This window comes from Rhynchophorus ferrugineus, unplaced genomic scaffold, assembly GCF_030347505.1.
Source record: "Rhynchophorus ferrugineus isolate W39M unplaced genomic scaffold, kcgeb_rfMv2 rfM6, whole genome shotgun sequence".
Lineage (NCBI taxonomy): Eukaryota > Metazoa > Arthropoda > Insecta > Coleoptera > Curculionidae > Rhynchophorus > Rhynchophorus ferrugineus.
The window spans coordinates 39,869,947-39,897,307 of record NW_027472585.1 but is presented as its reverse complement, the minus strand read 5'-3'; the positions used below and the strand labels follow the sequence as shown (position 1 = coordinate 39,897,307).

At 32.2% G+C, this 27,361-nt stretch overlaps 3 protein-coding genes across 6 annotated transcripts in view; all 3 read left to right on the top strand.

The window, feature by feature from the left end:
- Window positions 1-3,957, top strand: part of LOC143198356 (uncharacterized) — a 29,229-nt gene extending 25,272 nt beyond the window's left edge. For all 3 annotated transcript variants that reach the window (XM_076407522.1, XM_076407521.1, XM_076407523.1), the window contains exons 2-4: window positions 2,799-3,095; window positions 3,366-3,524; window positions 3,584-3,957. In XM_076407522.1, coding sequence (XP_076263637.1) covers window positions 2,809-3,095; window positions 3,366-3,524; window positions 3,584-3,758 — 621 coding nt within the window. In that variant the 5' untranslated portion in view covers window positions 2,799-2,808 and the 3' untranslated portion in view covers window positions 3,759-3,957. The remainder of the gene's footprint in view (window positions 1-2,798; window positions 3,096-3,365; window positions 3,525-3,583) is intronic.
- The window catches only part of LOC143198354 (lysosomal alpha-mannosidase), a 134,733-nt gene that overhangs the window by 81,555 nt on the left and 25,817 nt on the right, over window positions 1-27,361 (top strand). The window lies entirely within an intron of this gene.
- Window positions 6,836-27,110, top strand: LOC143198353 (lysosomal alpha-mannosidase). 2 transcript variants are annotated; one of them, XM_076407516.1, is made up of 18 exons: window positions 6,836-7,013; window positions 9,062-9,205; window positions 9,593-9,695; window positions 9,756-9,837; window positions 11,750-11,935; window positions 11,995-12,200; window positions 13,799-13,935; window positions 13,995-14,128; window positions 14,187-14,415; window positions 16,642-16,841; window positions 16,904-17,106; window positions 19,663-19,868; window positions 21,987-22,318; window positions 22,375-22,651; window positions 22,713-22,842; window positions 26,365-26,483; window positions 26,540-26,689; window positions 26,747-27,110. In XM_076407516.1, exons 2-18 carry the CDS (start codon window positions 9,104-9,106, stop codon window positions 27,050-27,052), a joined length of 3,102 nt encoding a protein of 1,033 aa, XP_076263631.1. In that variant the 5' UTR covers window positions 6,836-7,013; window positions 9,062-9,103; the 3' UTR covers window positions 27,053-27,110. The 2 variants fall into 2 exon arrangements, with proteins under 2 accessions (XP_076263631.1, XP_076263632.1); XM_076407517.1 differs by lacking the exon at window positions 6,836-7,013 and adding an exon at window positions 7,297-7,409.

The window sequence follows — 27,361 nt, the reverse complement described above, 5'->3', positions numbered from 1 at the left end:
GAAGGATCAAGTCTCTATATCTATATTAGAATAAGTTAATATCAGTATATATATACGTCAAAATATTGTACTGTCTTGAATTCGACTCAAAAGTAAAACAAGGCATTTCTACTTCTTCTTACACACCTTAGGTCTACGCGGCCTTAAACATTTCCTTATACAATAACACTTTATTGTGTAGTTCGAAAGTCGAATAGTCATCCAAGCAACCAACATTTTTTGGGTCTGATACAAAGTTCTAGCGGTTTCTTTTTAATATGCTCTTTCTATTTGTAAGTATTACCTGAAGATTTTTACTTTGTTCTATGTGAAATCCGCATATGTAAACTTCCTAGCGTTCAATCGTATTCGCCATTAGTTAGTTCACTTTGCGATTTCATCTACAGCTAGTTGTACTCGGTTTGCAATTATTTCAATATTGTTACTTGTAGTAAATATCAACAATGTTGTCATAGTGACTACATTTAGGGTTAAACTTGTGATATACCCGTATAGACACCATTGATTCAGTGTTACAAAATTATTCATCAAGATATATAAAAAACCCAAATATGTAGGACAAATCGTCCTTGATGACTTTTTCAATATATGACCCAGTGTTGTAGTGCTGAATGTAATCACCATCTTTTTTTAAGCTATAGATAAGTCTGATACTACTAGATCATTAAGTACATTGTACTTATTATTCACTGTATACGTATAGCTGTATGTGTCTAAGAGCCGAATTTTAGTAAAAATAAAATAACTAATGCTTATAATAGAATATTACTGTAAACAATTATAAATACGTACATTTATTTATTTATATTTACGATTTGTTGCTAACATATTCCATCGAACTGTCGAATCCTGACCCTAAAAGGTTCTGGCTCGGTAAATTCACGTTCAGAAACATGCGACTGCCATTTCTGTCAATGACATATTTATTCTTCCAACAACCCTACTTTTCTAGAAAGTTATTTCTCTTGTGTACTGAATTTGTATTACCATTTTCTTTAAAAACTATTAACATATTCCCCTTCCCGGTCTGCTTTTATTTTTTAATTGAACTGATTACATACACAAATTCAATAAATTGTTGTTTAAATTTCGTTATTATGAGTTATTGTGGCAAGTTAACAACTAATTTATATATGTTACCTCTATAAGGTCACGGTTATCATCAAAACTTTTATATAAACTAAATCTAAAGTTTTAAAACACTTTTTCTAGTAAATTTACTAAAGTACTTTTACTTTCTAGTAAAAGTTTTGATAATTTTTTATTATTAAAATAATTTTTATTATTATAAAAATATTGTTATTTAAAATTAAATTTAAAAAAATATCATTGAAAAACATCGAAACACGCCATTTTTTCACAATCCACTCCTGATAGACTATTTGACTTCGTTCTAAATAAATGATAAAGTGGTAGTTGGTTTGGTCCAAGCAGCTTACACTCATTTAATATCACTAAACTTATAAATTCTAAGCTTGTAGCAATATAAATGTTGATCATTACCTTATCTCTCAAAAATTCAAAAACAACATCTCTTAATAACCATGAATTAAAAAAAAAGGTAAATGCGTTTAGGTAGTATTAATTATCCAATAATTTAGACAAATTTTAATGTATTCCAACTATCAATTTCTCAATTCTCCATAACTTTGTGCTGATTTTGTTGAGTCGTCCTTGCTTTACATACCAAAAGAACACGTAAACACTTAAACCTCTTTCACCACATATACGAAATTAGATGAATTTTTAATTAAATAAAAATAAAATTAAAAATATTGCACGAACATTGAGATTTCTTACAAAATCTTTTATGCTTTATCTTATTATTATTATCGAAGTAAAACGTACTGGACTAGACGCCTACATAATAGCCGTTTTGCAATGAAATTCTCTATTACCTACGCTATATTTTCTAAAATTTATCAATTGAACCTGAATATTGATAATATTCAGTATATATTTTATCCTTCACCGTTAACTTTGAACTGAAATGAAACTTTGAAACTGTGAATAGATTATAGTTATAGCTAAAGATATCATTTGTCACGTGTAGGCTTGAATAAGAATCGGTTTTCACGCAATTTTTTACGACGCTTTCTCGCAGTATCTTTTTTAATTTCTTAATTTTTAATTTTATTATTGCCATTTTGATCAATAACCTCTTGCCACTTTTCTATTAGTCCGTCACTGCAGAGCTTCCGAAATTTCTTGGCGAAACAATGAACCAAGTGAACTTCGCAACTATTTAGTTTCGTTCTTACAACAAATAAAAAAAAGCATTTAAGCTATCATCTCCAAAATACAGGTGGCATGTCTAGTATCCTGTTTTTGTTAATTTCTTAGAAACGCATTGCCAATTCATTCAAATTCGTAATATATTATTAACGCTAAATGATTATTAATTACAATTTATTGATTATCTTAAGTATTTTTTATCTGCTATCTAATAAAATATGTGCTACGTCGTATAGCAAATATGAAGCAATTCTTAAACATGTGTCAAATAATTTTTATCGCATTTATTGCCACTTTTATGTGTATGTACTTAATGTTATTACTAACTCTTAACTAATAATCATCGTATCATTGATAGTTTTGATATTAAAAAATTTTTACTTTGTTATTTCGGTTATTAATGTAACTAATAGAAAGCTCAACTAAAAAAGCACCTTGTAAGATATTTAAATCATTAAAAACTATTCTAAATCAAGCAAGCTACTAAGTGTCTGATGATAATAACTTCAATTTTAATAACACCTCTAAAATAACGATTAATTAATAGATTTTATTATTTCTAGATAAACTAATATGCCGACACCAAATATGGATGCTCGGGTACCGGTACAAGGAACGAAACTGGATCGAAAGTCCCGTTTGTCCTTGCAAGAGAAGGAACTGAGGCCCGATACTGTACCGTCGAAAACTCGAAGGAATACCATTTCGGAGTACACCAAACCCAAAAAGAAGTCAAAGGCTCCTCCCAATCCCACGATAATCGAAGATGAGGACGACGTGAGCGAAAATATCCCTGGATATGACACGATCACTGTGGAAAATGAGGTTCAACCAACACCAACTCCATCCAAAATTATTAGGTAATTTGTGAAAAAATATCGTAAACCGTTCTTATTATTTATATTTATTGTTTATTTTATTTATCAGTATATATCAAGTATCTTTACATTCAAGAACCGACAAGAAAGTAATTTTAATATTTTTTACATACATTTTTATATACAGCGAAGTTTAAAAGAAACGTACCAGATATCTGGTAAGAGGCCAATTAAAATTCTAAAATTCAATAAATTTTCATTATCACAAATATTTTATTATAAATTGAAAATTAATCACTTTTTACGTTTTAGACAACCCTCTGTAGTATCTAGAAATAGTGTGGCTAGTAAAACTAGCAGAACGACATTTGTATATGACAATATGGCCTACGAAGGTAACTTGAAAAGAACCGGAAGTACAGCCACTAGTAGTATAAGAACATCCAAAGCACCTAGTTTGCAAAGTTTAGAGTAAGTTCGGTATTATTAGACCACCTTTAACAAATAGTAATTGTTGTTTTGTTTTTTAGTACATATAAAGAACAGTACTGTTGTTTTTCCAAAAGAACGAAGTGTGAAAAATCATTACTGATAACCGTAACAGTTTTAGTGATAATCATTATAGTACTGATAATAGTAATAGCGGTGTTAGCTCAACATATACAGGATCCATCCAGCAAATTATCCCTTTTACGCAAGTTATAGGTCAACACCTGAAACCGCCATAGTATTATGTAACGACGACATTTTTGACGAAGCATTTTTATAACTCTATGGTAATTTATAGGTACGACTATTGTCTGATAACCACCATGTGATCTTACGTACATATTGTTTTATAATGTGTACAATGTTTATATAGATGTACTTATTTATTTATGTTTAAATAAAGTTGATTTTCATATTTTTTATATTTATTACTACATATAATTCTGACTTTTATTTCAATGATTCAGAAAAAATCCTACATTCATTTGTAGCGAACTTGAGGCATGTCGAATTTTACATCGTGGAAAAACGGTCTACGAAATACCCAGAAATCTAATCCCAGATGTTGAACACGGGCGGGGTGCCAGCAGCGCCAACTAGAACCCGATAACGAATAGCTGGCAACCCTGAGACGTTTATTTGGGATGTTATTGAAGGGTATTTCCATTCATAAAGTTGACAAAAAATTAATACCAAAGACAATCTTTATAAAAATATCATATGCATATTATGTAAATAATCAGATAATTTTAGTATGTAATCGTATAGAAAATAAAATATCTTACTTATAATATTATTGGCGCCTTCACCAAATCGTTAAATATAATATCTATGGGTCTCCAATATACAACGAACAAAAAGGCTTCATTAATCGAAATATCAATTTAAGGCTTTTAGTTTTATGATAACTGTAATAATCCAACGTTTCTATAGCGATGTTTACAATCCTTAAATCTAGGTTATCTCAAAAATTACATATAATGAGAATGGGAATTTACTATTTCGGATGAAGTTCTACAGGGTAGTATCTTGGGACCATTCCTGTATATCTCTATACTGCTGATATCCCAACAGCAACAAAAACAGTACTTGGAACTTTTGCCGAACAAAACTGTACAAAAAGAACAAGTAGCAGTCAATATTATCCACAAATAGACTAGAGACTGGAAAATACAGCGTAATAGCTCCAAATCTGTCCTTCTGAATTTTGCATTTAGGCACAAAAACCTAATTTTATCACTTGACCTCGTTGTATTCTCAAGCAGAATCAGCTAAATACTTCGGCATACATCTCGATGGTAGGTTAATATTAATACATCATGTTAGAAAGAGTTATATAGAGAACTTGAAATCAAAATGATGAAATGAACTTGAATTGAAAATCAAAGAGGTTGGTTAGTACTTTAGCTTCAGCGATTTAATTTTATTTTAATTTTGGAAACACATACTGATGTATTAATCCCGTACTTTTTCTTTTTTTTTTTGTTTTTTTAATCACTGGATATGCGATAGGTATGGAAGGATATCGGCTACCATTGTGGAGTAATAGATTTTTTAAGAGTAAATAGTATTCACACCATTACTAAGGACGTGGTGTGTTAGACCACCATATCAATATCAATAGACAATCCTTTGCATCCTTTTTTAAATAGTAGTGTGTAATATAATAAATATTGAAACAAAAATCCAGTGTTGTTGATCTCGTAACTGTTGTGTGTATTACATGATAATAAATGTCTCATTTGCTACCAAGTACATTGCACTTATTATTCACTGTATACGCATAACTGTATGTGTATAAGAGCCGAATTTTAGTAACAATAAAATAAGTAATGCTTATAATAGAATATTACTGTAAACTATTATAAGTACGTCCATTTATTTATTTATATTTACGATTTATTGCTAACATATTCCATCGAACTGTCGAATCCTGACCCCAAAAAGGTTCTGGCTCGGTAAATTCACGTTCAGAAACATGCGATTGCCATTTCTGTTAATGACATATTTATTCTTTCAACAACCCTACTTTTCTAGAAAGTTATTTCTCTTGTATATTGAATTTGTATTACCATTTTCTTTAAGAACTATTAACATATTCCCCTTCCCGATCTGCTTTTATTTTTTTATTGAACCGATTACATACACAAATTCAATAAATTGTTGTTTAAATTTCGTTGTTATGAGTTATTGTGACAAGTTATCAACTAATTTATATATGTTACACTCTATAAGGTCACGGTTTTCATCAAAACTTTTATATAAACTAAATCTAAAGTTTTAAAACACTTTTTCTAGTAAATTTACTTTTATATCTCAATTATTTCACATCAATTATAGATTAATTCTTATCCAGATGTCTATTAAAAGTTTTGATAATTTTTTATTATTATAATAATTTTTATTATTATAAAAATATTGTTATTTAAAATTAAATTTAAAAAAATATCATTGAAAAACATCGAAACACACCATTTTTTCACAATCCACTCCTGTAGACTATATGACTTCGTTCGAAATAAATGATAAAGTGGTAGTTGGTTTGGTCCAAGCAGCTTACACTCATTTAATATCACTAAACTTATAAATTCTAAGCTTGTAGCAATATAGATGTTGTTCATTACATGTTGTGATCTCTTAAAAATTCGAAAACAACATCTCTTAATAACCATGAATTAAAAAAGCAGGTAAAGGCGTTGAGATAATATTAATTATCCAAGAATTTAGACAATTTTTAATGTATTCCAACTATCAATTCCCCAATTCTCCATAACTTTGTGCTGATTTTGTTGAGTAGTCCTTGCCTTACATACCAAAAGAACACGTAAACTTTTAAAGCACTTAAACCTCTTTCAGCACATATACTAAATTAGATGAATTTTTATCTTAAAATACATAATAGCCGTTTTGCAATATCATCAATATCAATATCAATATCAATAGACAATCCTATTCATCCTTTTTTAAATAGTAGTGCCTTCGTTTTGATGCCGCCGATGTAAGTTAACAGGGTATTTACAATATAATAAATATTGAAACAAAAATCTAGTGTTGTTAATCTCTTAACTGTTGTGTGTACTACATGATAATAAATGTCTCATTTCCTAGCACATAACATATTACTCTCAGTTTGGAACAAAACTACTGCAAAACGGTTAACTTAGTCTCAATAACACATAAAAAATTGTTATAAATTTGTTTCAAATCATATACGAAAAAAGTTCCTATTACAATAACAAAGCTAACCATTCTTCTGCTGTTTATCAACTAAATAACAGTTGACCGACCAACAGAATTAAGATAATGACCGCAAATAAATTTATCCAGTAAGCAAAATAAACGTCGTTACACACAGACAGGCATAATTCGACATAGTGATATTTTAGTTACGATTGTATAGTGGTCGTGCTAGTCTTTTGTTTCCGAAATAAAAGTGACTTAATTTTATACAGTATTAAACATTATTTAATGGTACGTAGTATTAATATACTTAAACGAATATATTTAACTAATATTATTAAATATTTGTATGCTAGTTTCCAATCCAATTACTTTTAATTTAACAACAGGCTTACTTGTTGGGACTATCAATCAATGCCAAATCCCAAAAAAACTAGATATATGTTGTCGAGTGTATTGACTCACTTATTGCTACATGCAAATAATAGGCTAATCTCAATCTTCTATTGTCTAACAACCAGAAAATACTTGGCCGGTCAATAGAACTCAAGATAACATGCTAATTGTATTCAATAATCAAAACATTTTTATCGCAACAGAGACAGACATAATTTAGGATAAATTCATTTTAAACGGCGTCTTATTAATAGATTGTGTTAGTATAAGTTGAGTTATTCAAAAGAACATGTAAGTTTGTTATATACTATCTTATTAAAAAAAAATTATATATTAATTAATAAATAAAATAAAAATTAATAAATATGACAAATAAATATGTATAATATCGCAGACTTGGTTCTATCCGGTTTATTCTTCTCTTCTGAACTCTATCTCTGATACGTACATCGCAGGATCGTTTAAGTCGCAAAGTATTTTCATCTTTTTTTATTTATCATCCTGTCCATCTTTGTTACACAAACAACTGTTTGGGGCCAAATGTTAGGGCTGTAAATTGCTCTGCACAGTTCCATTTTAGTTTTGCTTAATATGTTTTCTTTTAAATTAATTCATGATGTTTCCAATTATGGCATTCATTTCCTTATGGCTTTTATTGCCTTCTTTTTCTATACCCAAAATTTACTTGTTTTATGTGTTAGAAAAAAATTTATTATATTATATTATATATATATATATATATATATATATATATATATATATATATATATATATACAAAACATTGAAGCAGCAATAAATATTAATTATTCCCAACTATAAATTTTCTTAAAAATTTACGATAATTGTCAAAATACACAATCTTTTTTTCTGAATTCAAATAATATAGATTAAAACAAATCATAAACTTTTTGAAGAACAATTATCTAAAGTATAATCGTTCTACATTCTTTAAACAATATTACTATCTTATCACAATAATAATTCTTTAACATGTTTATTATATTTGTTAATTTTTTTTATTTTAAATGAAGGTATTTAGCTTATAATTAAGTACATTTGTTATAAAATTTTACTCAATTATTTTACAATAGATGGCGATTTGATGAATTATAATATATACAAGATAGTTTATAGTTTTAAATAACATAAATTAACATAATAGCACAACGACATTATAAGTCACAAATTAATATCAAAAATTGAATATCTTCGTAACAGAGAAATAAAAAATCCAAGGGCAGTTAAATATGTGAACATGTCAGCTGTTATTTATTACTTGCTTATTACTTATTTGATTTAACACCACAAGTTTCATATTCATTTATTGTAGAATTATCGAGCTGGATACAAAAAATGAATAACTTAGAACAGGAATTAGTCTATTGTCAAATTATATAGAATTGTATAGAACATTTGCACCCTGTTATAATATTATTTAAAAAAATATGAAAAAGCGATTCATTCTATTAATAAATAAAGCAATTGATGTTATTATATTGATGAGTTGATGAAGTTGTGTTGAGTTTTAAAAAATCGACACATTGACAAAAGTGTGTTGTATCCAAAAAGCATTACGAGCACCACTCGTATATATGTTAAAAATCTTACTATTTTATTGTTACCGACAAGGATTCAAAATTAAATAACATGAATAGGAGAGTTCAGTATTGACAGAAAGCAAAGATAATTATATTAGACCCCACTACATAATTTTCTTCAACTGCAAACATTAAAATACTTATTATAGTTGTCTTGTATTAAAAGTTTTTCTTTGCTGTATAATTTCTCCCATACTGATAAACAGAAATATTGACTTACGGCCACCTACTAGTCTACAATAATGTCTGAAAGAATAAATTAGTAGTATTAAGATCTGTTTTACTCATTCGAAATTGTTAAGAAGAAAAAACCGAAATCTTATACTACAAAGTTTTTTTTTTAGAATCTACCAAGGGTTTCACACATTCACAAATTCTAACAAATCATGAAGCACATTCTATTGATATGTGTCTCTTTATGGATTTTTATATGGACTGATACTGTCATTTCCAGTCCGATTCCCAAAGCGAAAAACTGTGGATATTCGGTAAGTTTATAGTAAAACTGAATGAACGGATTATTTCAACAAGAGTGCATCAATAAAGTTTTGGAAAGGCACTCATTGTAATGTAATTTTAAGTACTATCGAATCTAACAAATTTTTAACGTTGCAAGCTTCTCGCCATGACAAGTGGTTGGACTCAAACAAGTTATCTTTTCATATCCAAAATATCGATGTGATAGGTCCATTCATTTTTACTGCCAAGTAATAAGAATAAACAACAAAAACCATGTAGTATTGATTTTTTGTGAAAAATATTTTGAAAACTATCAGTATTGTTGTTGAAAAAACGTTTTTGATCTCTTTTTTTATTTAAGTATTTAAACGTTACTCTTATGTTATTAATAATATCAAATAATTTGTCTTATGCAGTCGTGTCACCCCATAAAAGAAGGATATATAAATGTTCACATCGTACCTCATACCCATGATGACGTTGGTTGGTTAAAAACAGTAGATCAGTATTATTATGGCAGTATGTACAATTAATTCTTAGCCTCTAACACAATCCTCTCAAAATATTAATTATTTTCAGGTAACACTAAATATCAAAACGCTGGAGTTCAATATATTTTGGATACAGTTGTTGATTCTCTACGAAAGGATTCAAATCGCAGGTAGATTATATGTTCATTTGCAGTTTATCTAGGCATGATTATATGATTGAAAAATGTTATTGTTCGAAAATATAGTGTGTGGCAAAAGTCCCGCCACCATTTTGATTGGGCACCATCTTAGTTAGTTATATGACGCTTAGCTCAGTTTTGCCTTAACCATTGTGTTGTATAGACGTCCAAATTTTATTATGGATAAATATAAGCCACAAGAACGAGCCGAAATAGATATTTATTATTTATTGAAAATAATCGTTCTATTTTTGGCACTCAGCGGAAATTGTGTCAATGGTAGCGGGGCTTTTGCCCCACCCTATATTTCCATGCATTCAAGCAACCGCACATCATAGCACACGTGATGATTATGTCCGAATATTAGATAAGATAATCATAATAATTAATTAATATCATATTAGTCAATTTATTGTTATATGTTTTTATAATACAAAAATGTTTAAAAGATTTTAAAAATTCCGAAACACTATCGCAGCACCACCTACCGGATTCGATTGTAAATCTAAACCAATAAATCCAAACCGATTCCACATAAATACATACTAAAAAATTTATCACAATCGGTACAATCTTTTAGGAGTAGTTGAGACATACTATTCCTAGTTCATCATATATATATATATATATACAATTTGCTGAAAAACGAAAGTCTAAACGAATTAGTTCTTTCAATTATCAAAGAAATAATGCAATGCCACAGACCCTCGTTTTCATGAAGTAGAAAACAAAAAACTTTCCGCTCATCAATAATCTCATATCTATCAATATAATGCTACCAGAACATTAATAGAAAACAATCTCAACTTTAGCTGAATCAGGACCAAACCTCAGCTGAAGAAGTTGCTTTGTAGCCCACGATACCTAATAATTTGAGACCTAGCACGTTAAGGACACCCTGATATCAAAAACAAATTTCTTACCTGAAAATTAATTCCAGTCCACGAGACTGATTTAACATCAGAGAGAAACATTATATAGTTATTAAATTAAGCATAATATTTGTTGATTAACTGGTATAATCACTTACTGAAGCGATTTTCTATATGATATGGTATAACACAAATCCCATCAAGTACTTATTGCCTATTGGACAAATTGTGGAATACTAAGAGTACAATTTAAAAAATTATTTGGGCTCAGAAATCAGTGTAGCGCAGGGTATCAGAAAATAAGAAACTATAAGACAAGGAACAGACAAGACAAAAGACAGGAATACTCTTTTTCAAGTGCCACTATTTCTTTTATATTTTAAAGTCCCCTTTCTACCAACAAGGGTTTATCTGGACTGGACCTACAGTTTAACGTGGACTCCGAACCACGGGTCTCGGCATTAAGCCTACCGACTGACGAGTGACCAACTTAGAAATCATCCCAGAAGACATCCGGTCTTACCCAGCCTGGTTACCGACGTGACTGGGATCATTTTCCTTGTCGGATTTTACACTCTTGCCTGAGGACAATCACAAATGTTAAACAATCACAAACATAAATTTACAACCATGCCCCAGCAAGATTCGAACCCGCGACTATCGCAACCGTAGGAGGACCGTCCTGTCGCCTTTATCACCGCGCCAACCGAGCCGGCAAGTATCATAAAAGCACCGTTTGTAGAGAACTTATAATAATTCCATACTAGCTTCGTCTTTAAAATAAAAGTATATCTGGCTAATGACCTCAAAAATCCAGACCAGAAAATATTCAAAGGACTAACTGAGAAACTGGACAATATGTATTAAATACTTTAATATCAATTTTTTAATATTTAATATCAGAAATTTCAATTAGAAACAAATTACTAATCCGAAAAATCGATGTGTGACCGAATATTTTCTAATTATTTTATATAAAACAGTATTTTAAAAATGACAAAATATCACTTCTCCGTTACATAATATTTTAGGTTCATTTACGTGGAAACTGCATTCTTCTGGCAATGGTGGATAAAACAGCACGACATTGTAAAGGCGAGGGTCCGTAAGCTGGTTAATAACGGTCAACTTGAATTCATCAGCGGCGGATGGAGCATGAACGACGAGGCTGCAACTCATTACCAACCCATTATCGACCAAATGACGTGGGGTTTAAGGTCCGCGCTCCATGTAACTCTTTTACGTCGTTACATTTGTTTTTATTTTCTTTTTGCAGAAAACTAAACGACACCTTCGGGGAATGTGGACGTCCGAAAATTGGCTGGCAAATTGACCCGTTCGGCCACAGTAAAGAAATGGCGAACATATTCGCTCAGTTGGGTTTCGATGCCCTGCTTCTCGGGAGGATTGATTATCAGGATAAGGCGTACAGATGGAAAAGTCGAACTCCGGAGGTTGTATGGAGAGCGAGTAGCAGTTTGGGTAAAGACTACATTAATAGAATTTTATTTGATGTTTTTTAAATTACATCTTTAATTACATTATAAATACGTCAGTATAGTTTCCCAGTTAAAGCCGTTATATACTAAACAAGTTCCTCTAGTTTGGTTCACTATAATCTTATGATTTCCTGTACATTGTCCAATAACTTTCCTTTATTTATTTAGTAACGTTGCTTCATCTTTTAACGCGAAATTGTGGATAAATTGGTAAATTCATTTGTCTTCGAGGTCATACTGCAGTCCTTCGTTGGTTACGTATTAATAAGCATTGCTAAAGAATCGAAGAAATTTATTTTGGCCGCGTTGGATTACTAGTCCGTTGTATGTTTTAGTGCAACCCTATAAATGAACCCCAACAGCTCAAATAGTCAATTATTAAACTAGTCTCTTTGATTTTAGAACAAATTGATGGTATTATCCAATACAATTCTTTGATTTTAAGACTTTCATGTCATGCTTTTGTCTAGTATGATGTTTCCACTTTAATCTATCATTGAGATTGATGCTGATTATTTCGATGATTCTGCCTGAAGAAATGAGCATCTCTTAAGTGACATGCAAATTTGACATGAACAGATTTCCAGATGTTAAGCTGTATTAGTCATTTATGAATCTTGTTGACTATGTCTTACACCTTGTCACCTAGGCTGAGATAGGTCTTTTGCCATAATGACTGTATCATCAACAAATTTTCCAATTATTGTTTCATTTCGTGTTGGGATATCAACAATGTAAAACAGGTAGGATCAGAAGTGATCCCAAGACACTACTCTAGATATAAATCTCTGATAATGAACCACACATTTCTGCTTTCACCAGCTACAAAGCATTATCTGTGATGATAAGTATGACAGCAAGAATATTCTCAACTGAGTCCTTTTAGTTTTTCTTTGTAATTAAATATTTCCAACAACATTTAAACTTCAAAAATAATACAAAATACCTTTGCACAGAGCTTTCTCATACCCAAATATTCGTGAATGATATGATGTACACGTTCAGTTGATGCCTTTAGAGTGTCTGTTATTTCATTGAATTTCGATTTACGGTCATTCAAAATCATTTTGTGGATTTTTTAAATGTTTTCGTCGGTAACAACCTCTTTTGGGCGTCCACTGCGTTCAGTGTCTTCGGTGCTCATTTCACCACATCTAAACTTAGCATACCAATCCTTGATGGTTGATTTTCCTGGGGTAGTGTCCGGAAACCCGGCATCAAGCGAAGTTTTTGCTTCAACTGTATTTTTTCCCTTCAAAAAGCAATATTTTATCAACACGCGAAATTCCTTTTTATCCATTTTTTCCACAATAATAAAAGTTGCTTCACTCAAAATGCTATAATTCACAAACTAATGATTCGACAGCTCTCAAATTTTTTCTAGTAATAGTAGTTATAGTCTTAAATCTAATTCTAGTATCGCCATCTTTGTGCTAGGTCGGGGACTTTTCAATTGACCTGTTACATTCAAGAACCATTTCTTGTTATGGATTCTAAAATATTCTAATAAGTTATTCTAAAACTTCTATATATGTTATTATATATATATAAATTTAATATTTATTATATTTTCTACACCAGGTGAGTCCAGTGACATCTTCACCGGTGTTATGTACAATGTCTACGGACCACCTCCTGGTTTCTGTTTCGACATTCTATGTGATGACGAACCATTCATAGATGATAAGAGAAGCTTCGAGTATAACGTGGATAAAAGGGTTAGTTTATCACCTATGCTTCATTTCAATTTTTTCTACAACTCTATAGCCAATTTTAGGTCGATGAATTTTTGTCCTACATTAAAAACGCTACCAAAGTCTACTCTACCAATAACATCATAATTACCATGGGAGAAGATTTTAATTACCAAGATGCGGAGGCGTGGTTCATTAATTTAGACAAACTCATTTAGTAAGTACTTGTTTCAAACCAAAATGACAATATATCAGTATAACATATGTTCTTTTAGTTACACCAATCTGCGACAAGAGAATGGATCCAAGTATAATTTAATTTACTCGACGCCATCCTGCTACGTAAAAGCCGTGCACGACGAAACTGCGAATAAATCCGTTTGGTTGGTGAAGCAAGATGATTATTTCCCGTATGCTTCCGATCCACACGCTTATTGGACCGGGTATTTCACATCCAGGCCGGCCTTGAAACGATTCGAAAGATACGGAAATAATTTCTTACAGGTATGTTTGAAGCAAAGTTGGGGAATTGTTGAATTACTTGTACTTAAAATACAAATACATATTTAGTTTTTGTATTTCAATTACCTGACGCTAAGGTATTTTGTAGTTAGCATTTCAAATACTTGTGGCTTTAAAATACATTTGTAGATAAATACTAGCGTTGGGAACTATCGACTGAAAATAGTCGAAATAGTCGATAGTCAAGAAACTGTTTTTTTCCATTCGTGATGTCAGACGAAGACGTACGATTTCTTTCCTGTATACATTGTGAGGGAGGAAACGACGGGCGTAATTGTTTTGGACAAGTTTATTTTGAAAGTGCATATTTTTCCAACGGTAGAATAAACCAAACGGAGATGTATATATTCCTTCACGTACATAGCTTTAAAAAAGAAAAGGAAAGGAAACATTACTGAATAATATTACCAAACAATTAATAATTTAATTTTAAAGGAAGTAGTATTACTTTTATATTTGAATGTCCTGTGGATCTGTAAAAAGGAATGGAATAATAACCCCACAAATGTTTTATCGTTGCTATTTTTAAATAACATACTATAATAAATATAGATAATACAATAGAAATTAAACAAAACCTAAAAACTAAAGATGTACATTCTCTTTCAAAATATTCTCAAAGAAAGAAATATTCCCAAGTTAGAAAAACCGGCAATGACTTTCCGGTACACATAGTATTTGGCGATTTGTGTTGTTTTTTTCGAAACTGCCACCTGAAATAGATGAAGCCATATTGGCGTCAGGCTAGCACCCTAGTGACAAAATGCGTTGATTGCCAAAAAGCATCACAACATATAAGAACTAAACATTGCAAAATGCTACAAGTCATGCCTTATTTGAGGAAAATTATAGAAATTATAAAATAATGCCTGCCAGCTTGGTGGCGCAGTGCTAAAGGCGATGGGACGGTCATTTTGACGAAATGGGAAGAAAATTTGTGAATGTTCTAGGCAAGGGTGCAAAATCCTACAAGGAAAATGATCCCAGTCACGCCAGTAACCAGGCTGAGTAAGACCGGATGTCTTCTAGAAGGATTTCTGGAAGTTGGTCACTCGCCAGTCGGCTTAATGCTGAGGATCGTGGTCCGGAGCCCACCATAAACCCAAAGTTGGAAAAAGGAGACTAAAATATATATAAAAAAAATAATGCTGGAGATAACAGGGGTAACAGTACTAGTAAAGAAGTAAAAGTAACGATTGTATTCATTTTACGACAGGGTCTGTGATTAATACACAGACATTCCTAAAATGAAGTTATTCGTTAAAAACATAACGTTCGCAGTATATTGAACGTCTGGTTAATATAGACAAGCAAAAAGATACCAAGTAAACAGAACAGACGTGTTCAACAAGGTTCAGGTACCGAGGCTAGACGGAACATGTCGGATGTTAGACGTGGTAGAGGACTCTTTATGGCGCCTAACCATAAATTTCTAGAAGACCCGAAATGGTGGAATTTTTGGGCATTCCTTAAGAGTCAGAAACGCACATATTTTATCAGCGTGAGAAGTTCCTGGCCGGAAGAATGTTTCCCACCCAGATTCTTAGACAAGCCTTATCCACCACCACCAAGAACCCCAGGGAGGAGCTTCAGCGATAAAACACTGTGTATCCACAACGAGAAGATAGTCTTACAGTAATTTGCGTGAACACCGAGGAGAAGAGCCTTATTGAAAATGAGAAGATTAAGTCTTGCTGAGAGAAAGTATTGAATTGTGTGTAGAAGAAAGTATTGAATTGAATGAAGAAGAAAGAATTGAATGAGCATTAACTAAAGACATTATAGTATTAATTGAAGTATTATTGAAAGCATAGAGTTTCTGTCTATATTAGCCAATCTACACGTTTCGTTAATAGTAAGTACAAGCGATTTGAATCATAATCCTTTTCCCATGACGTATTAAGTAATATCTTTTAAATGTATATATGTGTACTCTTTATTATCAATTAAACCACTAGTCTTTGGGTATTAATTTACTCAAGGAAGAGAGAAAATAAATTGTATTTAATTTACAACCTTGTTTTCTCTCCCGCATCTCAACAGTTCATATACATGACTTATTTTGTATTTCGTATTTTAGATACATGCAAGATAGTATTTGGCGATTTGTATTTAACTAAAGCAAAACTTTTCTTTTACTTAGCTGTGGTTAAAAATCATCAAAGAACAAGTTTATTTATATTAAGATTACCAATTTCTACATTACAGGTTTGTAAGCAGCTATACGCTTTAGCTGACTTGGGTCCAGAAGATCGTGTTGATTTAAATTCGATGAGGGAGGCGATGGGAGTTATGCAACATCACGATGCTGTGACAGGAACCGAGAAGCAACATGTGGCTAGCGATTACGCCAGGAGACTACAACGGGGAATAGCAAATTGCGAAATTATAACCGAAGCTGCTTTAAAGTACGTATTATGCGAATTAAATCAGTTAATTCGTTTCTAAATGTGGTAGATGTATTTTTTAGTAAACTGTCCAACAAATCAGCTGACTCCGATGCAAACTTGTTGTCATTCAATTCATGTCCCTTATCCAATATAAGTCAATGCGCTTATAGCGAAAATCTAGATAATTTCGTGGTCACTATCTACAACCCTTTAAGTCGAAGTGTGAATAAAGTGGTAAAATTACCCGTTACAGGAGATGCATATAAGGTAACAGACCCAAAAGGTAAGCGGAAACAATTTGATAATATTTTTCTTCAATGGTTTAATTAAAGCACATGCACAACTAATAAAAGGTTTGGTCCGATATATCTTCATCGTCTTCGAATATTGTTATACCTTCAGATCATGTTTTGGCATTAAAATTATCGCTTAAAAATCGTTGAAACGAAAAACGAAAATTTCATTACGATAGAACAGTAAGTCTATAAGCTTAGCAGGTTTTGACAGAAAATTTTTAGAATTCAAGCAACAAAAGATCATCTTTGTTTTAAGTAACTTATAGTTCGTTCATGTAACAACACATTTCTAACGCAAACAAAAAAAATGGAATCATCAACAAACAATAATGCTGTTCTGTAATGAAATAAATAAAATTATTTTTACACGCACAGATCACCTTAAGATTATAGACAATTACACAATCAATGTTAAAAATCAGAAATAAAAAAATAACAGGTCTATTGAAAAATCCCCGACCTACCATAGTAAAACACATTTTTATGGCAATTTTTTTTCAACATAATTCCCTTCAAGGTCACTTTTGTAGTACGATTTGTCCTTTGCTTCAAAATAGGCCTCAGTTTTGGTGATCACCTCTTCACTCCACGAAAATTTCTTCCCAGCGAGCATTCTTTTGAGATCTGAGAACAGAAAATAGTAGCTGGGGGCCAGATCTAGAGAAGACCGTGAATGAGGAAGCAATTCGAAGCCCAATTCAGGGATTTTTGCCATCGTTTTCACTGACTTGTGACACCGTGCATTGTCTTGGTGAAGCAATACTTTCTTCTTCTTCAAATGCAGCCGTTTTTCGGCGATTTCGTTTTTTAAACGGTCCAATAACGCTATGTAATAGTCACTGTTGATGGTCCTTCCTTTTTCAAGGTAGTCAATGGAAATTATTCCATGCGCATCCCAAAACACAGACGCCATAACCTTGCCAGCCGACTGTTGCCTTTTCCCATGCTTTGGAGCGGGTTCTTTGTATGCAGTCCACTCGGATGACTGTCGATTGGACTTCGGAGTGAAATGATGGAGCCATGTTTCATCCATTGTCACATATCGATGCAATAAATCGGGTTTATTACGCTTGATCATCTTCAAACACTGCTTCGAATCATCAACTTGTCGTTGTTTTTGGTCAAAAGTGAACTCACACGGCACCCACTTTACACAGAGCTTTCTCATACCCAAATATTCGTGAATAATATGATGTACACGTTCAGTTGATACCTTTAGAGTGTCTGCTATTTCATTCAATTTCAATTTACGGTCATTCAAAATCATTTTGTGGATTTTTTTATATTTTCGTCGGTAACAACCCCTTTTGGTCGTCCACTGCGTTCACCGTCTTCTGTGTTAATTTCACCACGTCTAAACTTAGCATACCAATTCCTGATGGTTGATTTTCCTCGGGCAGTGTACGGAAACTCGTCATCAAGCCAAGCTTGTTGTCGAGCAACAAATTAAATTTGTTTTGTTCGTAATTTAATTTTTGTGTATATGTCACAAAATGTTATTATTATTTTTGTATTGTTTGGGCTCGGCTGATTTTATTTTAGTTTTTTTTGTGTTCAAAATCTAAGTTTGATTATTTATTAATTTTTAGTTACTTCCTTATAATCGGTTCAGTTTTTTGTTAAAAATATTTTATTTTCCCTTTTTGGTGTTAGGTATGTACTCAATAAATTAAGCAGTTATTTTATTAAGTTTTACAATGAATAGTCTAATTAAAAGTACAGCCCGTATGAGGAAAAGTAGCAATAAAGAAACGATGATTAAAAATAAGGAACGCTTCAGGACCCGGGGTCCGCTACCTAATCCTACTAGAACAGAAAAAGTTGCTACCCCCGTTGAGAATTGAAGCTGCGACCTCCGCGTGTTAGCATAACGTTCTAATCCACACCAAACACACAGTTGTTTATATGTTTCTACGGCGCCTCATACCAAAAAGCAAACTGAATGTTTTTTACACTAAATTAATTCCGATTTTTCGTTACATCAGCTCAACAATAACATTATAAACAAATATCTGGCATTTTAGATAAAAAATATGTGAGAACTTTGTACTCCCCCCCCCCTCTACCCCTCAACAGATAGTGATTTGGTTATAATAGGACCACCTAGGAAGTGCACTCTTTCGAATAAAAAAAGAATTTTGAAAATCGGTCCATAACTGGCGGAAAAATCGCCAAACATAGATTTTAAAAAAATATACAGCCGAACATTAAAAAGGGATATCACCTTCATATACAATCCAGTACTAATATCAACATTATCTATCTTATCGGCTTCTTGAGCTTTAACAAATGATTCAATTTAACATCGATAAGATAGCGGCTATCGAGCCCGAACCGAACTAGGCTGCGTTTCCTTAAAATCTCTAATCACGTCCCATACGAGGATTGAACACGTTTAGCTACATGCTATAAGGTCCCTCCATTATGAAGGGATCACTTCCCAAGCTGGAATCGTTCAAGAACAGAATCGTTTTGTAACGGGAAACGTTGTATTATACGACCTGTAACCGTATAAAACCCGGGAATTTACGGCTTTATTTTAGGTGTTAGCTGTTCGACCCAAATGATTCCCGTTCCTGACTTTGTGAAAAGTATACCTGGTCGGACCAGTAAGGCCACGAATAATTTGCACTTTATAGCCAAAGATATACCGCCGTTAGGATGGAAATCGTATATCGTCAAGAAAACCGATTCTCAAACGGATGGTTCTCCTCAAAAGAAATCGGAAACAGATACATTCGAATTAGAGGTAAGCTTTAAAAGTTTATATAGTATTTAGCGTATCTGACGCATTTCAAAGTATATCAACCAAGTAATCTTATTTTTGTATAGTTTCAATAACTAACCAACATTAATTATTATTCATTTAAATTATACAAATTGTATATTTAAAATATACAAATTATACATCCAAGCGTTGTAATCCAAGTGTTGTTATTAGTCGTTGTAATCTAACCTAAAATTTGTTTTTCACAATAACCTAAAAACTCGAGATATATCTAGAAGAACCTTAGTCTTTATAGTAATAATGTTCACGAATTAACACTATTGGCTTTTTTGTTACTCTTCACTGCACTGTATACTAAGTGTCTCCCATATCTCTTTGCGGTTCTCTTGATTTAATGAGTAACAATAGGACTAGGTGTAAGCAATTACTGCTATAATAACTGGATGCATCTACAACATTTCTTAAGATTTTTTTCCGAATAATTTCTTACTAAAATGTGTTTCAGATATAGTCACATTATTTATAATAATAGTGACACAAATAACCAATGGATCCAATAACCAATCTATTACTAGCTATTATATTATAGTCTGTTCAAAGTTATTTTGTACATACATCATTTAAAATTGTGACATCAAAACGTTGCAATGTTGCCGCATCAACTCTCTGAGCTTTAGTTCAGTTTGACTTTGACACACAATAAATTTCTAATATAAATAAAATAACTGAACAAAAATGTTATCAAATATAATTTATATTAATTATAGTACATCTATAAACTATAGTTAATTATACAGTCACAATAATTTATAGGTTAGAGTTATAACCTCTTATCACTATTGCTGTTTATGGTTATGCTTTTATATGCAAGAGTTTTGCATACGTCTGACAACCGGACAACTTTGACAGTCTCATTCGTTTACGTGTTCGAACTAATCAGACAGCATTGTGTCACTTTTTAACTAGCATTAAATGAGAAGGAATATATTGTCTGATTCTAAAACGACTTTACAAATTGCGGCAGGCAATGCATTAAACATCTTGATGACCTTTGAATAGACTATATGTTAGTTGTTTATAAAAATAATAATCTTAAGGTTTTATCTTAAATTAAGCTAGATGTATAAAAATATAATTGAAAATGTTGTTAAATTTTAAATTATTTCTATATTTTAAGGACAGATGATAAATACTGAAATAAATGAGTATTAAATATTCAAAAATATTAGCGAGATTTTGTATCCTATTTTTCACGAACTTTTTTTAAATTTATTATTTATAAACTAAAATAAATCGAATGAATAGAATCATAAAATATTTAGGAATATTTGTAAGATATTATATGTGAGTATCATATGGTTCTTAGAACAATTTACTTATTTTATGACTATGCATACGTAGTATATAAATATTTGCTATCATATACACATCTTAAACTATGAAAATTATGCTTTCTGTTATGAATAACGTTTACCAATGTTTCTGTTGCTGTTAAACACCAGTAAGGTATTAATCAGTTATTAAAATTACTCGAATACGTCTAAAATTATTCTAATAGGTCAGATATATTGTATTAAATTTTGATACTGAATTTAAACTTGTTAATAAAAATATATTATATTTACACTTATAATATATTCAGGTCTCAATATTATAATAATTCAAATAATAAGTAATTACATATGCTCTAATATATAATATATACATTTAATTATAAACAGATAATTAGAAGACATCTTCTAAATATTTTAAATGATTAATATTTAAGTCCAGAGTTAATTTACATACAAAGGTAGCTTAACAAGTATCTTCGATCTTGTTCACCTAAATAATGCTTAATACTCTTCATTATAGAAATCCTCCACATTTTTACAATTAGTAAATCTTGTTATGTCCAGGAATAAAAGAAAATTATAAAAATTATGACCTAGTGAACATAAGATAATTGTTGAAGATTCTAGCGAATCTACATGCGATGTGGTGGTGCCATTCTCTTTGGCACAAAATAGGAAACTGTGTCCGTAAAAAAAATGTATACCGTCTGTAAATGTATTAGTTAATTAGGTTAATTAGAAGAAAATCACAATTATCTATCTTATTAGTAAGAAAAGTTATTACATCATTTTATTTATTTTTTAGGACTCAACATTTAAAATAAACGCCAGCACTGGTTTATTGGTACAAGTGAAACTGAACGGTATTTCGGTGCCTTTAACTCAAAACTTCTTCTACTATAACGGATATGTGGGAAATAACGAAGTATATGAGAACCGATCATCCGGCGCTTATATATTCAGACCAGATGGACCACTAAAACAAGTAACGTCAACTACCAAATATTCATCGCATATGGGCACTATAGTTTCAGAGCTGCATCAGACTTTTAATGAGTACATCAGTCAAATAGTACGAATTAACAATATTGACAATTACGTAGAATTTGATTGGATTATAGGTCCACTGCCTTTGAGGTAAAAGTGGTTTTATTTCACCATGAAAATATATGTTTAACATTGTTATTGTACAGTGGCACCAATGGTATGGAAGTAGTAACTAAGTACTCGTCGGAGTTAAACACCAAGTCGACCTTCTACACGGATTCTAATGGAAAAGAAATGCTTAAAAGAGTTCGAAACTTTAGACCAACGTGGAAACTGAACCTCACCGAACCAGTTTCAAGTAACTATTATCCGGTCACAGCGAAGATCGCCATCCGAGACGAAGACGAAGGTGTCGAAGTTGCTGTTCTGAATGACAGGGCGCAAGGAGGGACCAGTTTAAAAGATGGTGAAATAGAATTAATGGTAATATTTCTAAAGTTTGAACGAGATTGAAATTATCAAAATATATTATATGTTTTTATAGATACATAGGAACTGTTTCCACGATGATGCCTTTGGCGTTGGTGAAGCTCTGAACGAAACTGCTTTTGGTAAGGGTTTGGTCATACAAGGCTCGCATTATTTGACAGTTGGATCCATCAATAGCACGAATGGTAAGGATATATGTTACTATGATCCGTTAAATAACACGGTGGACTCGTGTCATCTGAATTGATGACGTCGCAACGTTGCCGCATCAACTCTGAGTTTTAGTTCATTTTGGATTTGACTTACAACAAAATTCTAATCTAAATAAAATTATTAGACAAAAGTACTGTTATCAAATATAATTTATTTTAACATTATAGTACATCTAATGCACATATTATCGAAGAACTTAAAACTATAATTAATTATACATTTATAATAGATTGTAGGTTAGGGTTCTGTTTACATCAAACTCTTTTCTACACAATATTTATTGGAGTTCGAGGCGCGTTTTCTTATGTAGTGGTATACCCTGGATGCCTAATCCACTTAATTAACAATTGTGTATCCACGTAATATATTTTACTTTCATTAGAGAGTACATTTACCTTTTTCGCTTAGTTCTTGTTTCCCTCGGTACAGTGTTTCCTTGTCAAGCCATTTTTATATCCCTGCATTTCTCCTTAGTTTGTTCTGTTACTACCTGAAGTTTCCACTTTCATCAGCCTATCTTGGAAATTGTCATAATCCCATATTCAGAAAGTTTCATTCAAGTGAATAACTAAGCTATTATTTTTCATTCTATCTAACATTTGTTCACGATTCCATCATTTTTCGATTTCTTGTTCTTTTTTCTTTGTTCTGGCCTAAAACCAGTCGGTGGCATTCATGACGCATACCTGGTCGCGGAGACTTGCTCTGTAGTGACAAGTTAGACCGAGTTATGTGGGACTACCTCTGGGCTTACCAATACACTAAACCGAAACCGCCTCACAATTGATCCCTGTGGATCGCTACTGCTATTACATTAAATTTGGGGATACGGCAGCCGTTATTGGGCACGAGGAACCGGCGATTCTGTTACATAACACACGACTGGATACTGTTCTAAGGGGGGCAAAAGTTATGACTGCAGCGACGGATGAGGTCGTTTCAACCTGGAAAAGGGGGAGGTTAGCGGTTACGCGGTGCTAAGCTCCCAGCATATCGACCAGCTCGCGAACAAGCGCATTTTCAGAAGAACTGAGTTGTTGTTTGTGGAATGATTGAGATATGAAGTACTTGATTTCTGAAGTGTCAGTTTCCGTAATTTTGATTATATTTCTGACAGACCATGGAGCGTTTAAGATTATCCTGAAGTACATATTTTGGAAAACTTAAAGCCGTTTCAGCTGATTGGTGAAACATACTTGAAGTAGACATTAGATCCGTAGAGGAGCACGAGCCGAATTAACATCTTGTAAAATAAGCATTTGATGGAGATGGGAAGTCTGCTAGAAGGGTAGATCAGAAGATAGCAGGTTGGCTCTCCCTGAACATTTCTGGATTGCTTTCTAGATTTCGAACGAATCGTCGGTCGAAGTGGAGACCTAGGTACGTGACGTTATCCAGCCCTGGAATTATTGCGGTGTCGATTTTGAGTTGCGAGACGCGCAGGGCGTAACTCCTCTTATGGAAAATGATGACCTGAGTTTTCAGTGGGTTGATTTTCAACATCCAGAATTTGAACCACTTGACTGAATGATCGAGCTGCTTCTGTAAACGTTCATGAATTGTAACTTCGAACCTGACGGCCGTGAAGAAAGCAGTGTCGCCAGCGTGAAACGCGACGTCAATGTAGTCTTTTCTCGGCATATCTGAAATAAAGAGGTTAAATAAGTCTAAGATTTCTTGTTCTATGGGTCTGATGGAGTTCATCCAAACCGAAGGTATTATTAACCATTTCTGTTTCCCGCGTGAAGAACAATATATTCGCAATCAATTATTATTTAATGTTATGACTAATACAACCTAATCAATTGTTATTACGACGTTTATGTTTTTCCATCAACTTTTGTTGTTTTTGAAATACTAAGTCTACCTAGATTATATGTTTTTAAGAACTGTATTCCTTTAAAACCAAAATCTAGAAGTTTCATTAGACCTCTTCATGGGTGATCACATAATTTATATCCTATATTACCTAACAGTGTGTTAAGAAATCTTCTACATCCCTCAAGAAGCTGCATATCTCTCAATATGAGTAACAGTTTCCTCTGAAAGAATTGTATTAAATTATATTTATATTAAATTAACTACTTGCTGTTTTTATATATTTCATATATTTGATGTGAAATAGAGATAACGTCAAGTTGATCTGGATTCGTTACCCATTTCGTATGAGTACGGTTTCTTTCCGGTGAAGATCGTATTTTTTATTTTTTGAGATATTTTAGTAACCGTGCTCATACTAATATTCAGTGCAACTGCAAACTGTTATATTTTCAATTAAAACTGCAACAAATTGATATTTAACAGTAAAAATGCGAACTATAACATATTTTACTGGTAAGAGGGGACCTCCACTATCTCGTTCCTGTTTAAAATAATTGATTAAAGTCGTGACCTATCTGACTTCAGCATTTTCAATCAGAGTAATATTTCTTTATTAATCTTTCAGAACTTCAACAACCTGCACGTGAGCAATCAGTATTATTATATGATTTCCATTATAAAATAGAATTATCCTGACATGTAGAAAATCGCTTCAATAAGTGACCTGCTGTACAAAATTATAATCTAAATCTTATTCTAGATACTATTCTAACTTATTCTAGATATTATTATATCTCACTCTATGTGTCTCAGTATTAATCAGTTCGCATAGTAGTTTGCGTTCGAGCCTACGCACTTGACTATCATCGCGCACATTTTACTGTTTGGCGAGTGAATTGGGATGCCCTTGGAACAGTATTTCAGGGTACTTTGAATCACCTTCGTTATAGGTTCTAAGGTAATATCGCACTCAATCAGTTTGTTGAAGACGTAATATGGAGCATCGACGCTGACTCGCAACACTTTATTCTGGAACCTCTGAAGGATAGCTAAATTAGATTTGGTAGTAGTACCCCATAGTTCAACACCATAGGTCTAAATGGGCCTAAGTATTAACTTATAAGCAAAACCTCGTTATCTAATAATAATTTAAATTTACGCCCTATCAGCCAATAAATTTGTTTTAGTTTCAGCCCAAGCTGTTTGCGTTTTGTTATTATATGTTTCGTCCATGTCAAATGTCGATCATAGTACATTCCCACATATTTAACGTTGTCTGCTTGCGGGAGTTCATAATTATTAATTTTTACTGAGGGACAAGTAGAGTAATAATAAACGTCGATTTAAAATTTTTCAAAACAAGCTTTAACATTTAAAACGTTTGCCTGTTTACAATCCGTAGTTATTATAACTAATATTTTGAAGAATTTTGCAAATGTTTTACAATCGGATAACTTTCGTAGGCTGATTCAGTTACATGTTCGAACGTATCACATTGTATTTCTTTTTATCTAGAGTAAAATGAGAAGGAAAATATTGTCTGATTCTAAAATGAATTTACAAGATTCGGCAAACAATACATTAAACATATTGATGACGCGATTTCACTGTTATTTTTAATGGACTCTAGGTATCAATATTTAATATGTTATTAATTTTTTTATGATGATTAGGAAACAGTACTGCTGCAATTGAAAAAGATATAGCACAAAGGACTTTACTGGACACCTGGACTTTCATTTCACCCCTAAATACAGACGAGACTGAGTACCAATCAAATTATGTAATGGAGGTTTGTATAATACAAAAGAAACCCCACTGACCTAATATGTAAATATTTTCTTCTAGTATTCGGGCCTTCTTAAATCTCTACCTCCGAATGTTCAAATATTAACTCTCGAACCATGGATTGGGTTCAGTTTTCTGTTGAGGCTCGAGCATGTTTTCGATCAAGGAGAAGACTCGACACTCTCCAAACAAGCCACGGTTAACCTTAAGGTTTGGATTTCATCCCCACTCTGCATTAAACGTAATCTATATTCATATGAGTTTCAGGATCTATTCACTGCCTTTGATGTCGTGTCATTAAAAGAGACCACCTTAGGTGGCAATCAATGGCTGGATGATAATCACCGTATGAAGTTTAACACAAATGGGACGCTAGAAGAAATAGTATATGATGACATCGATGTGAATACGGGAGATAATACGGTTCATAAACTATGGATGCAGGATAATATTTATCAGTACCGAAATAAACGAGAAATCATTGTTGATTCAGAAGATCGCTTCGCCGAATTTGAAGTTATATTAAATCCAAGCCAGATACGTACGTTCATTATTGAAATTAAGAAGAAATAGATATATTTTTATATCATTTATATGTTATAAAGAGTTAAAATAAAACATGGTATTCATAGTTTATGGTTTCAGTCAACATTATTTTACTGGCTAGTATTGGTATACAGGCGAACTAATAATTCGATATATTTATTGTGAAAAAAATGGGCTTTGGCCAAACACGTCTGGGTACTCATGTTAATGAGAAATTCCACCATTCCCAAAAATAACCCTAAAATATTACTTCAGTGTTTAAACCATGGCCTTCTTAGATGTATTTATTATAATCAAGTTTTATATGTCACATATCAGTTATATGCCATATACGTA

What these genes read in the sequence shown, in the direction of transcription:
- LOC143198353 (XM_076407516.1), top strand. Translation starts at nt 9,104, where the DNA reads ATGAAGCACATTCTATTGATATGTGTCTCTTTATGGATTTTTATATGG. An exon ending in AGTATAACGTGGATAAAAGG is followed by an intron (nt 13,936 to 13,994) that starts GTTAGTTTATCA and finishes AGCCAATTTTAG; the next exon opens with GTCGATGAATTTTTGTCCTA. An exon ending in CAGATACATTCGAATTAGAG is followed by an intron (nt 19,869 to 21,986) that starts GTAAGCTTTAAA and finishes TTTATTTTTTAG; the next exon opens with GACTCAACATTTAAAATAAA.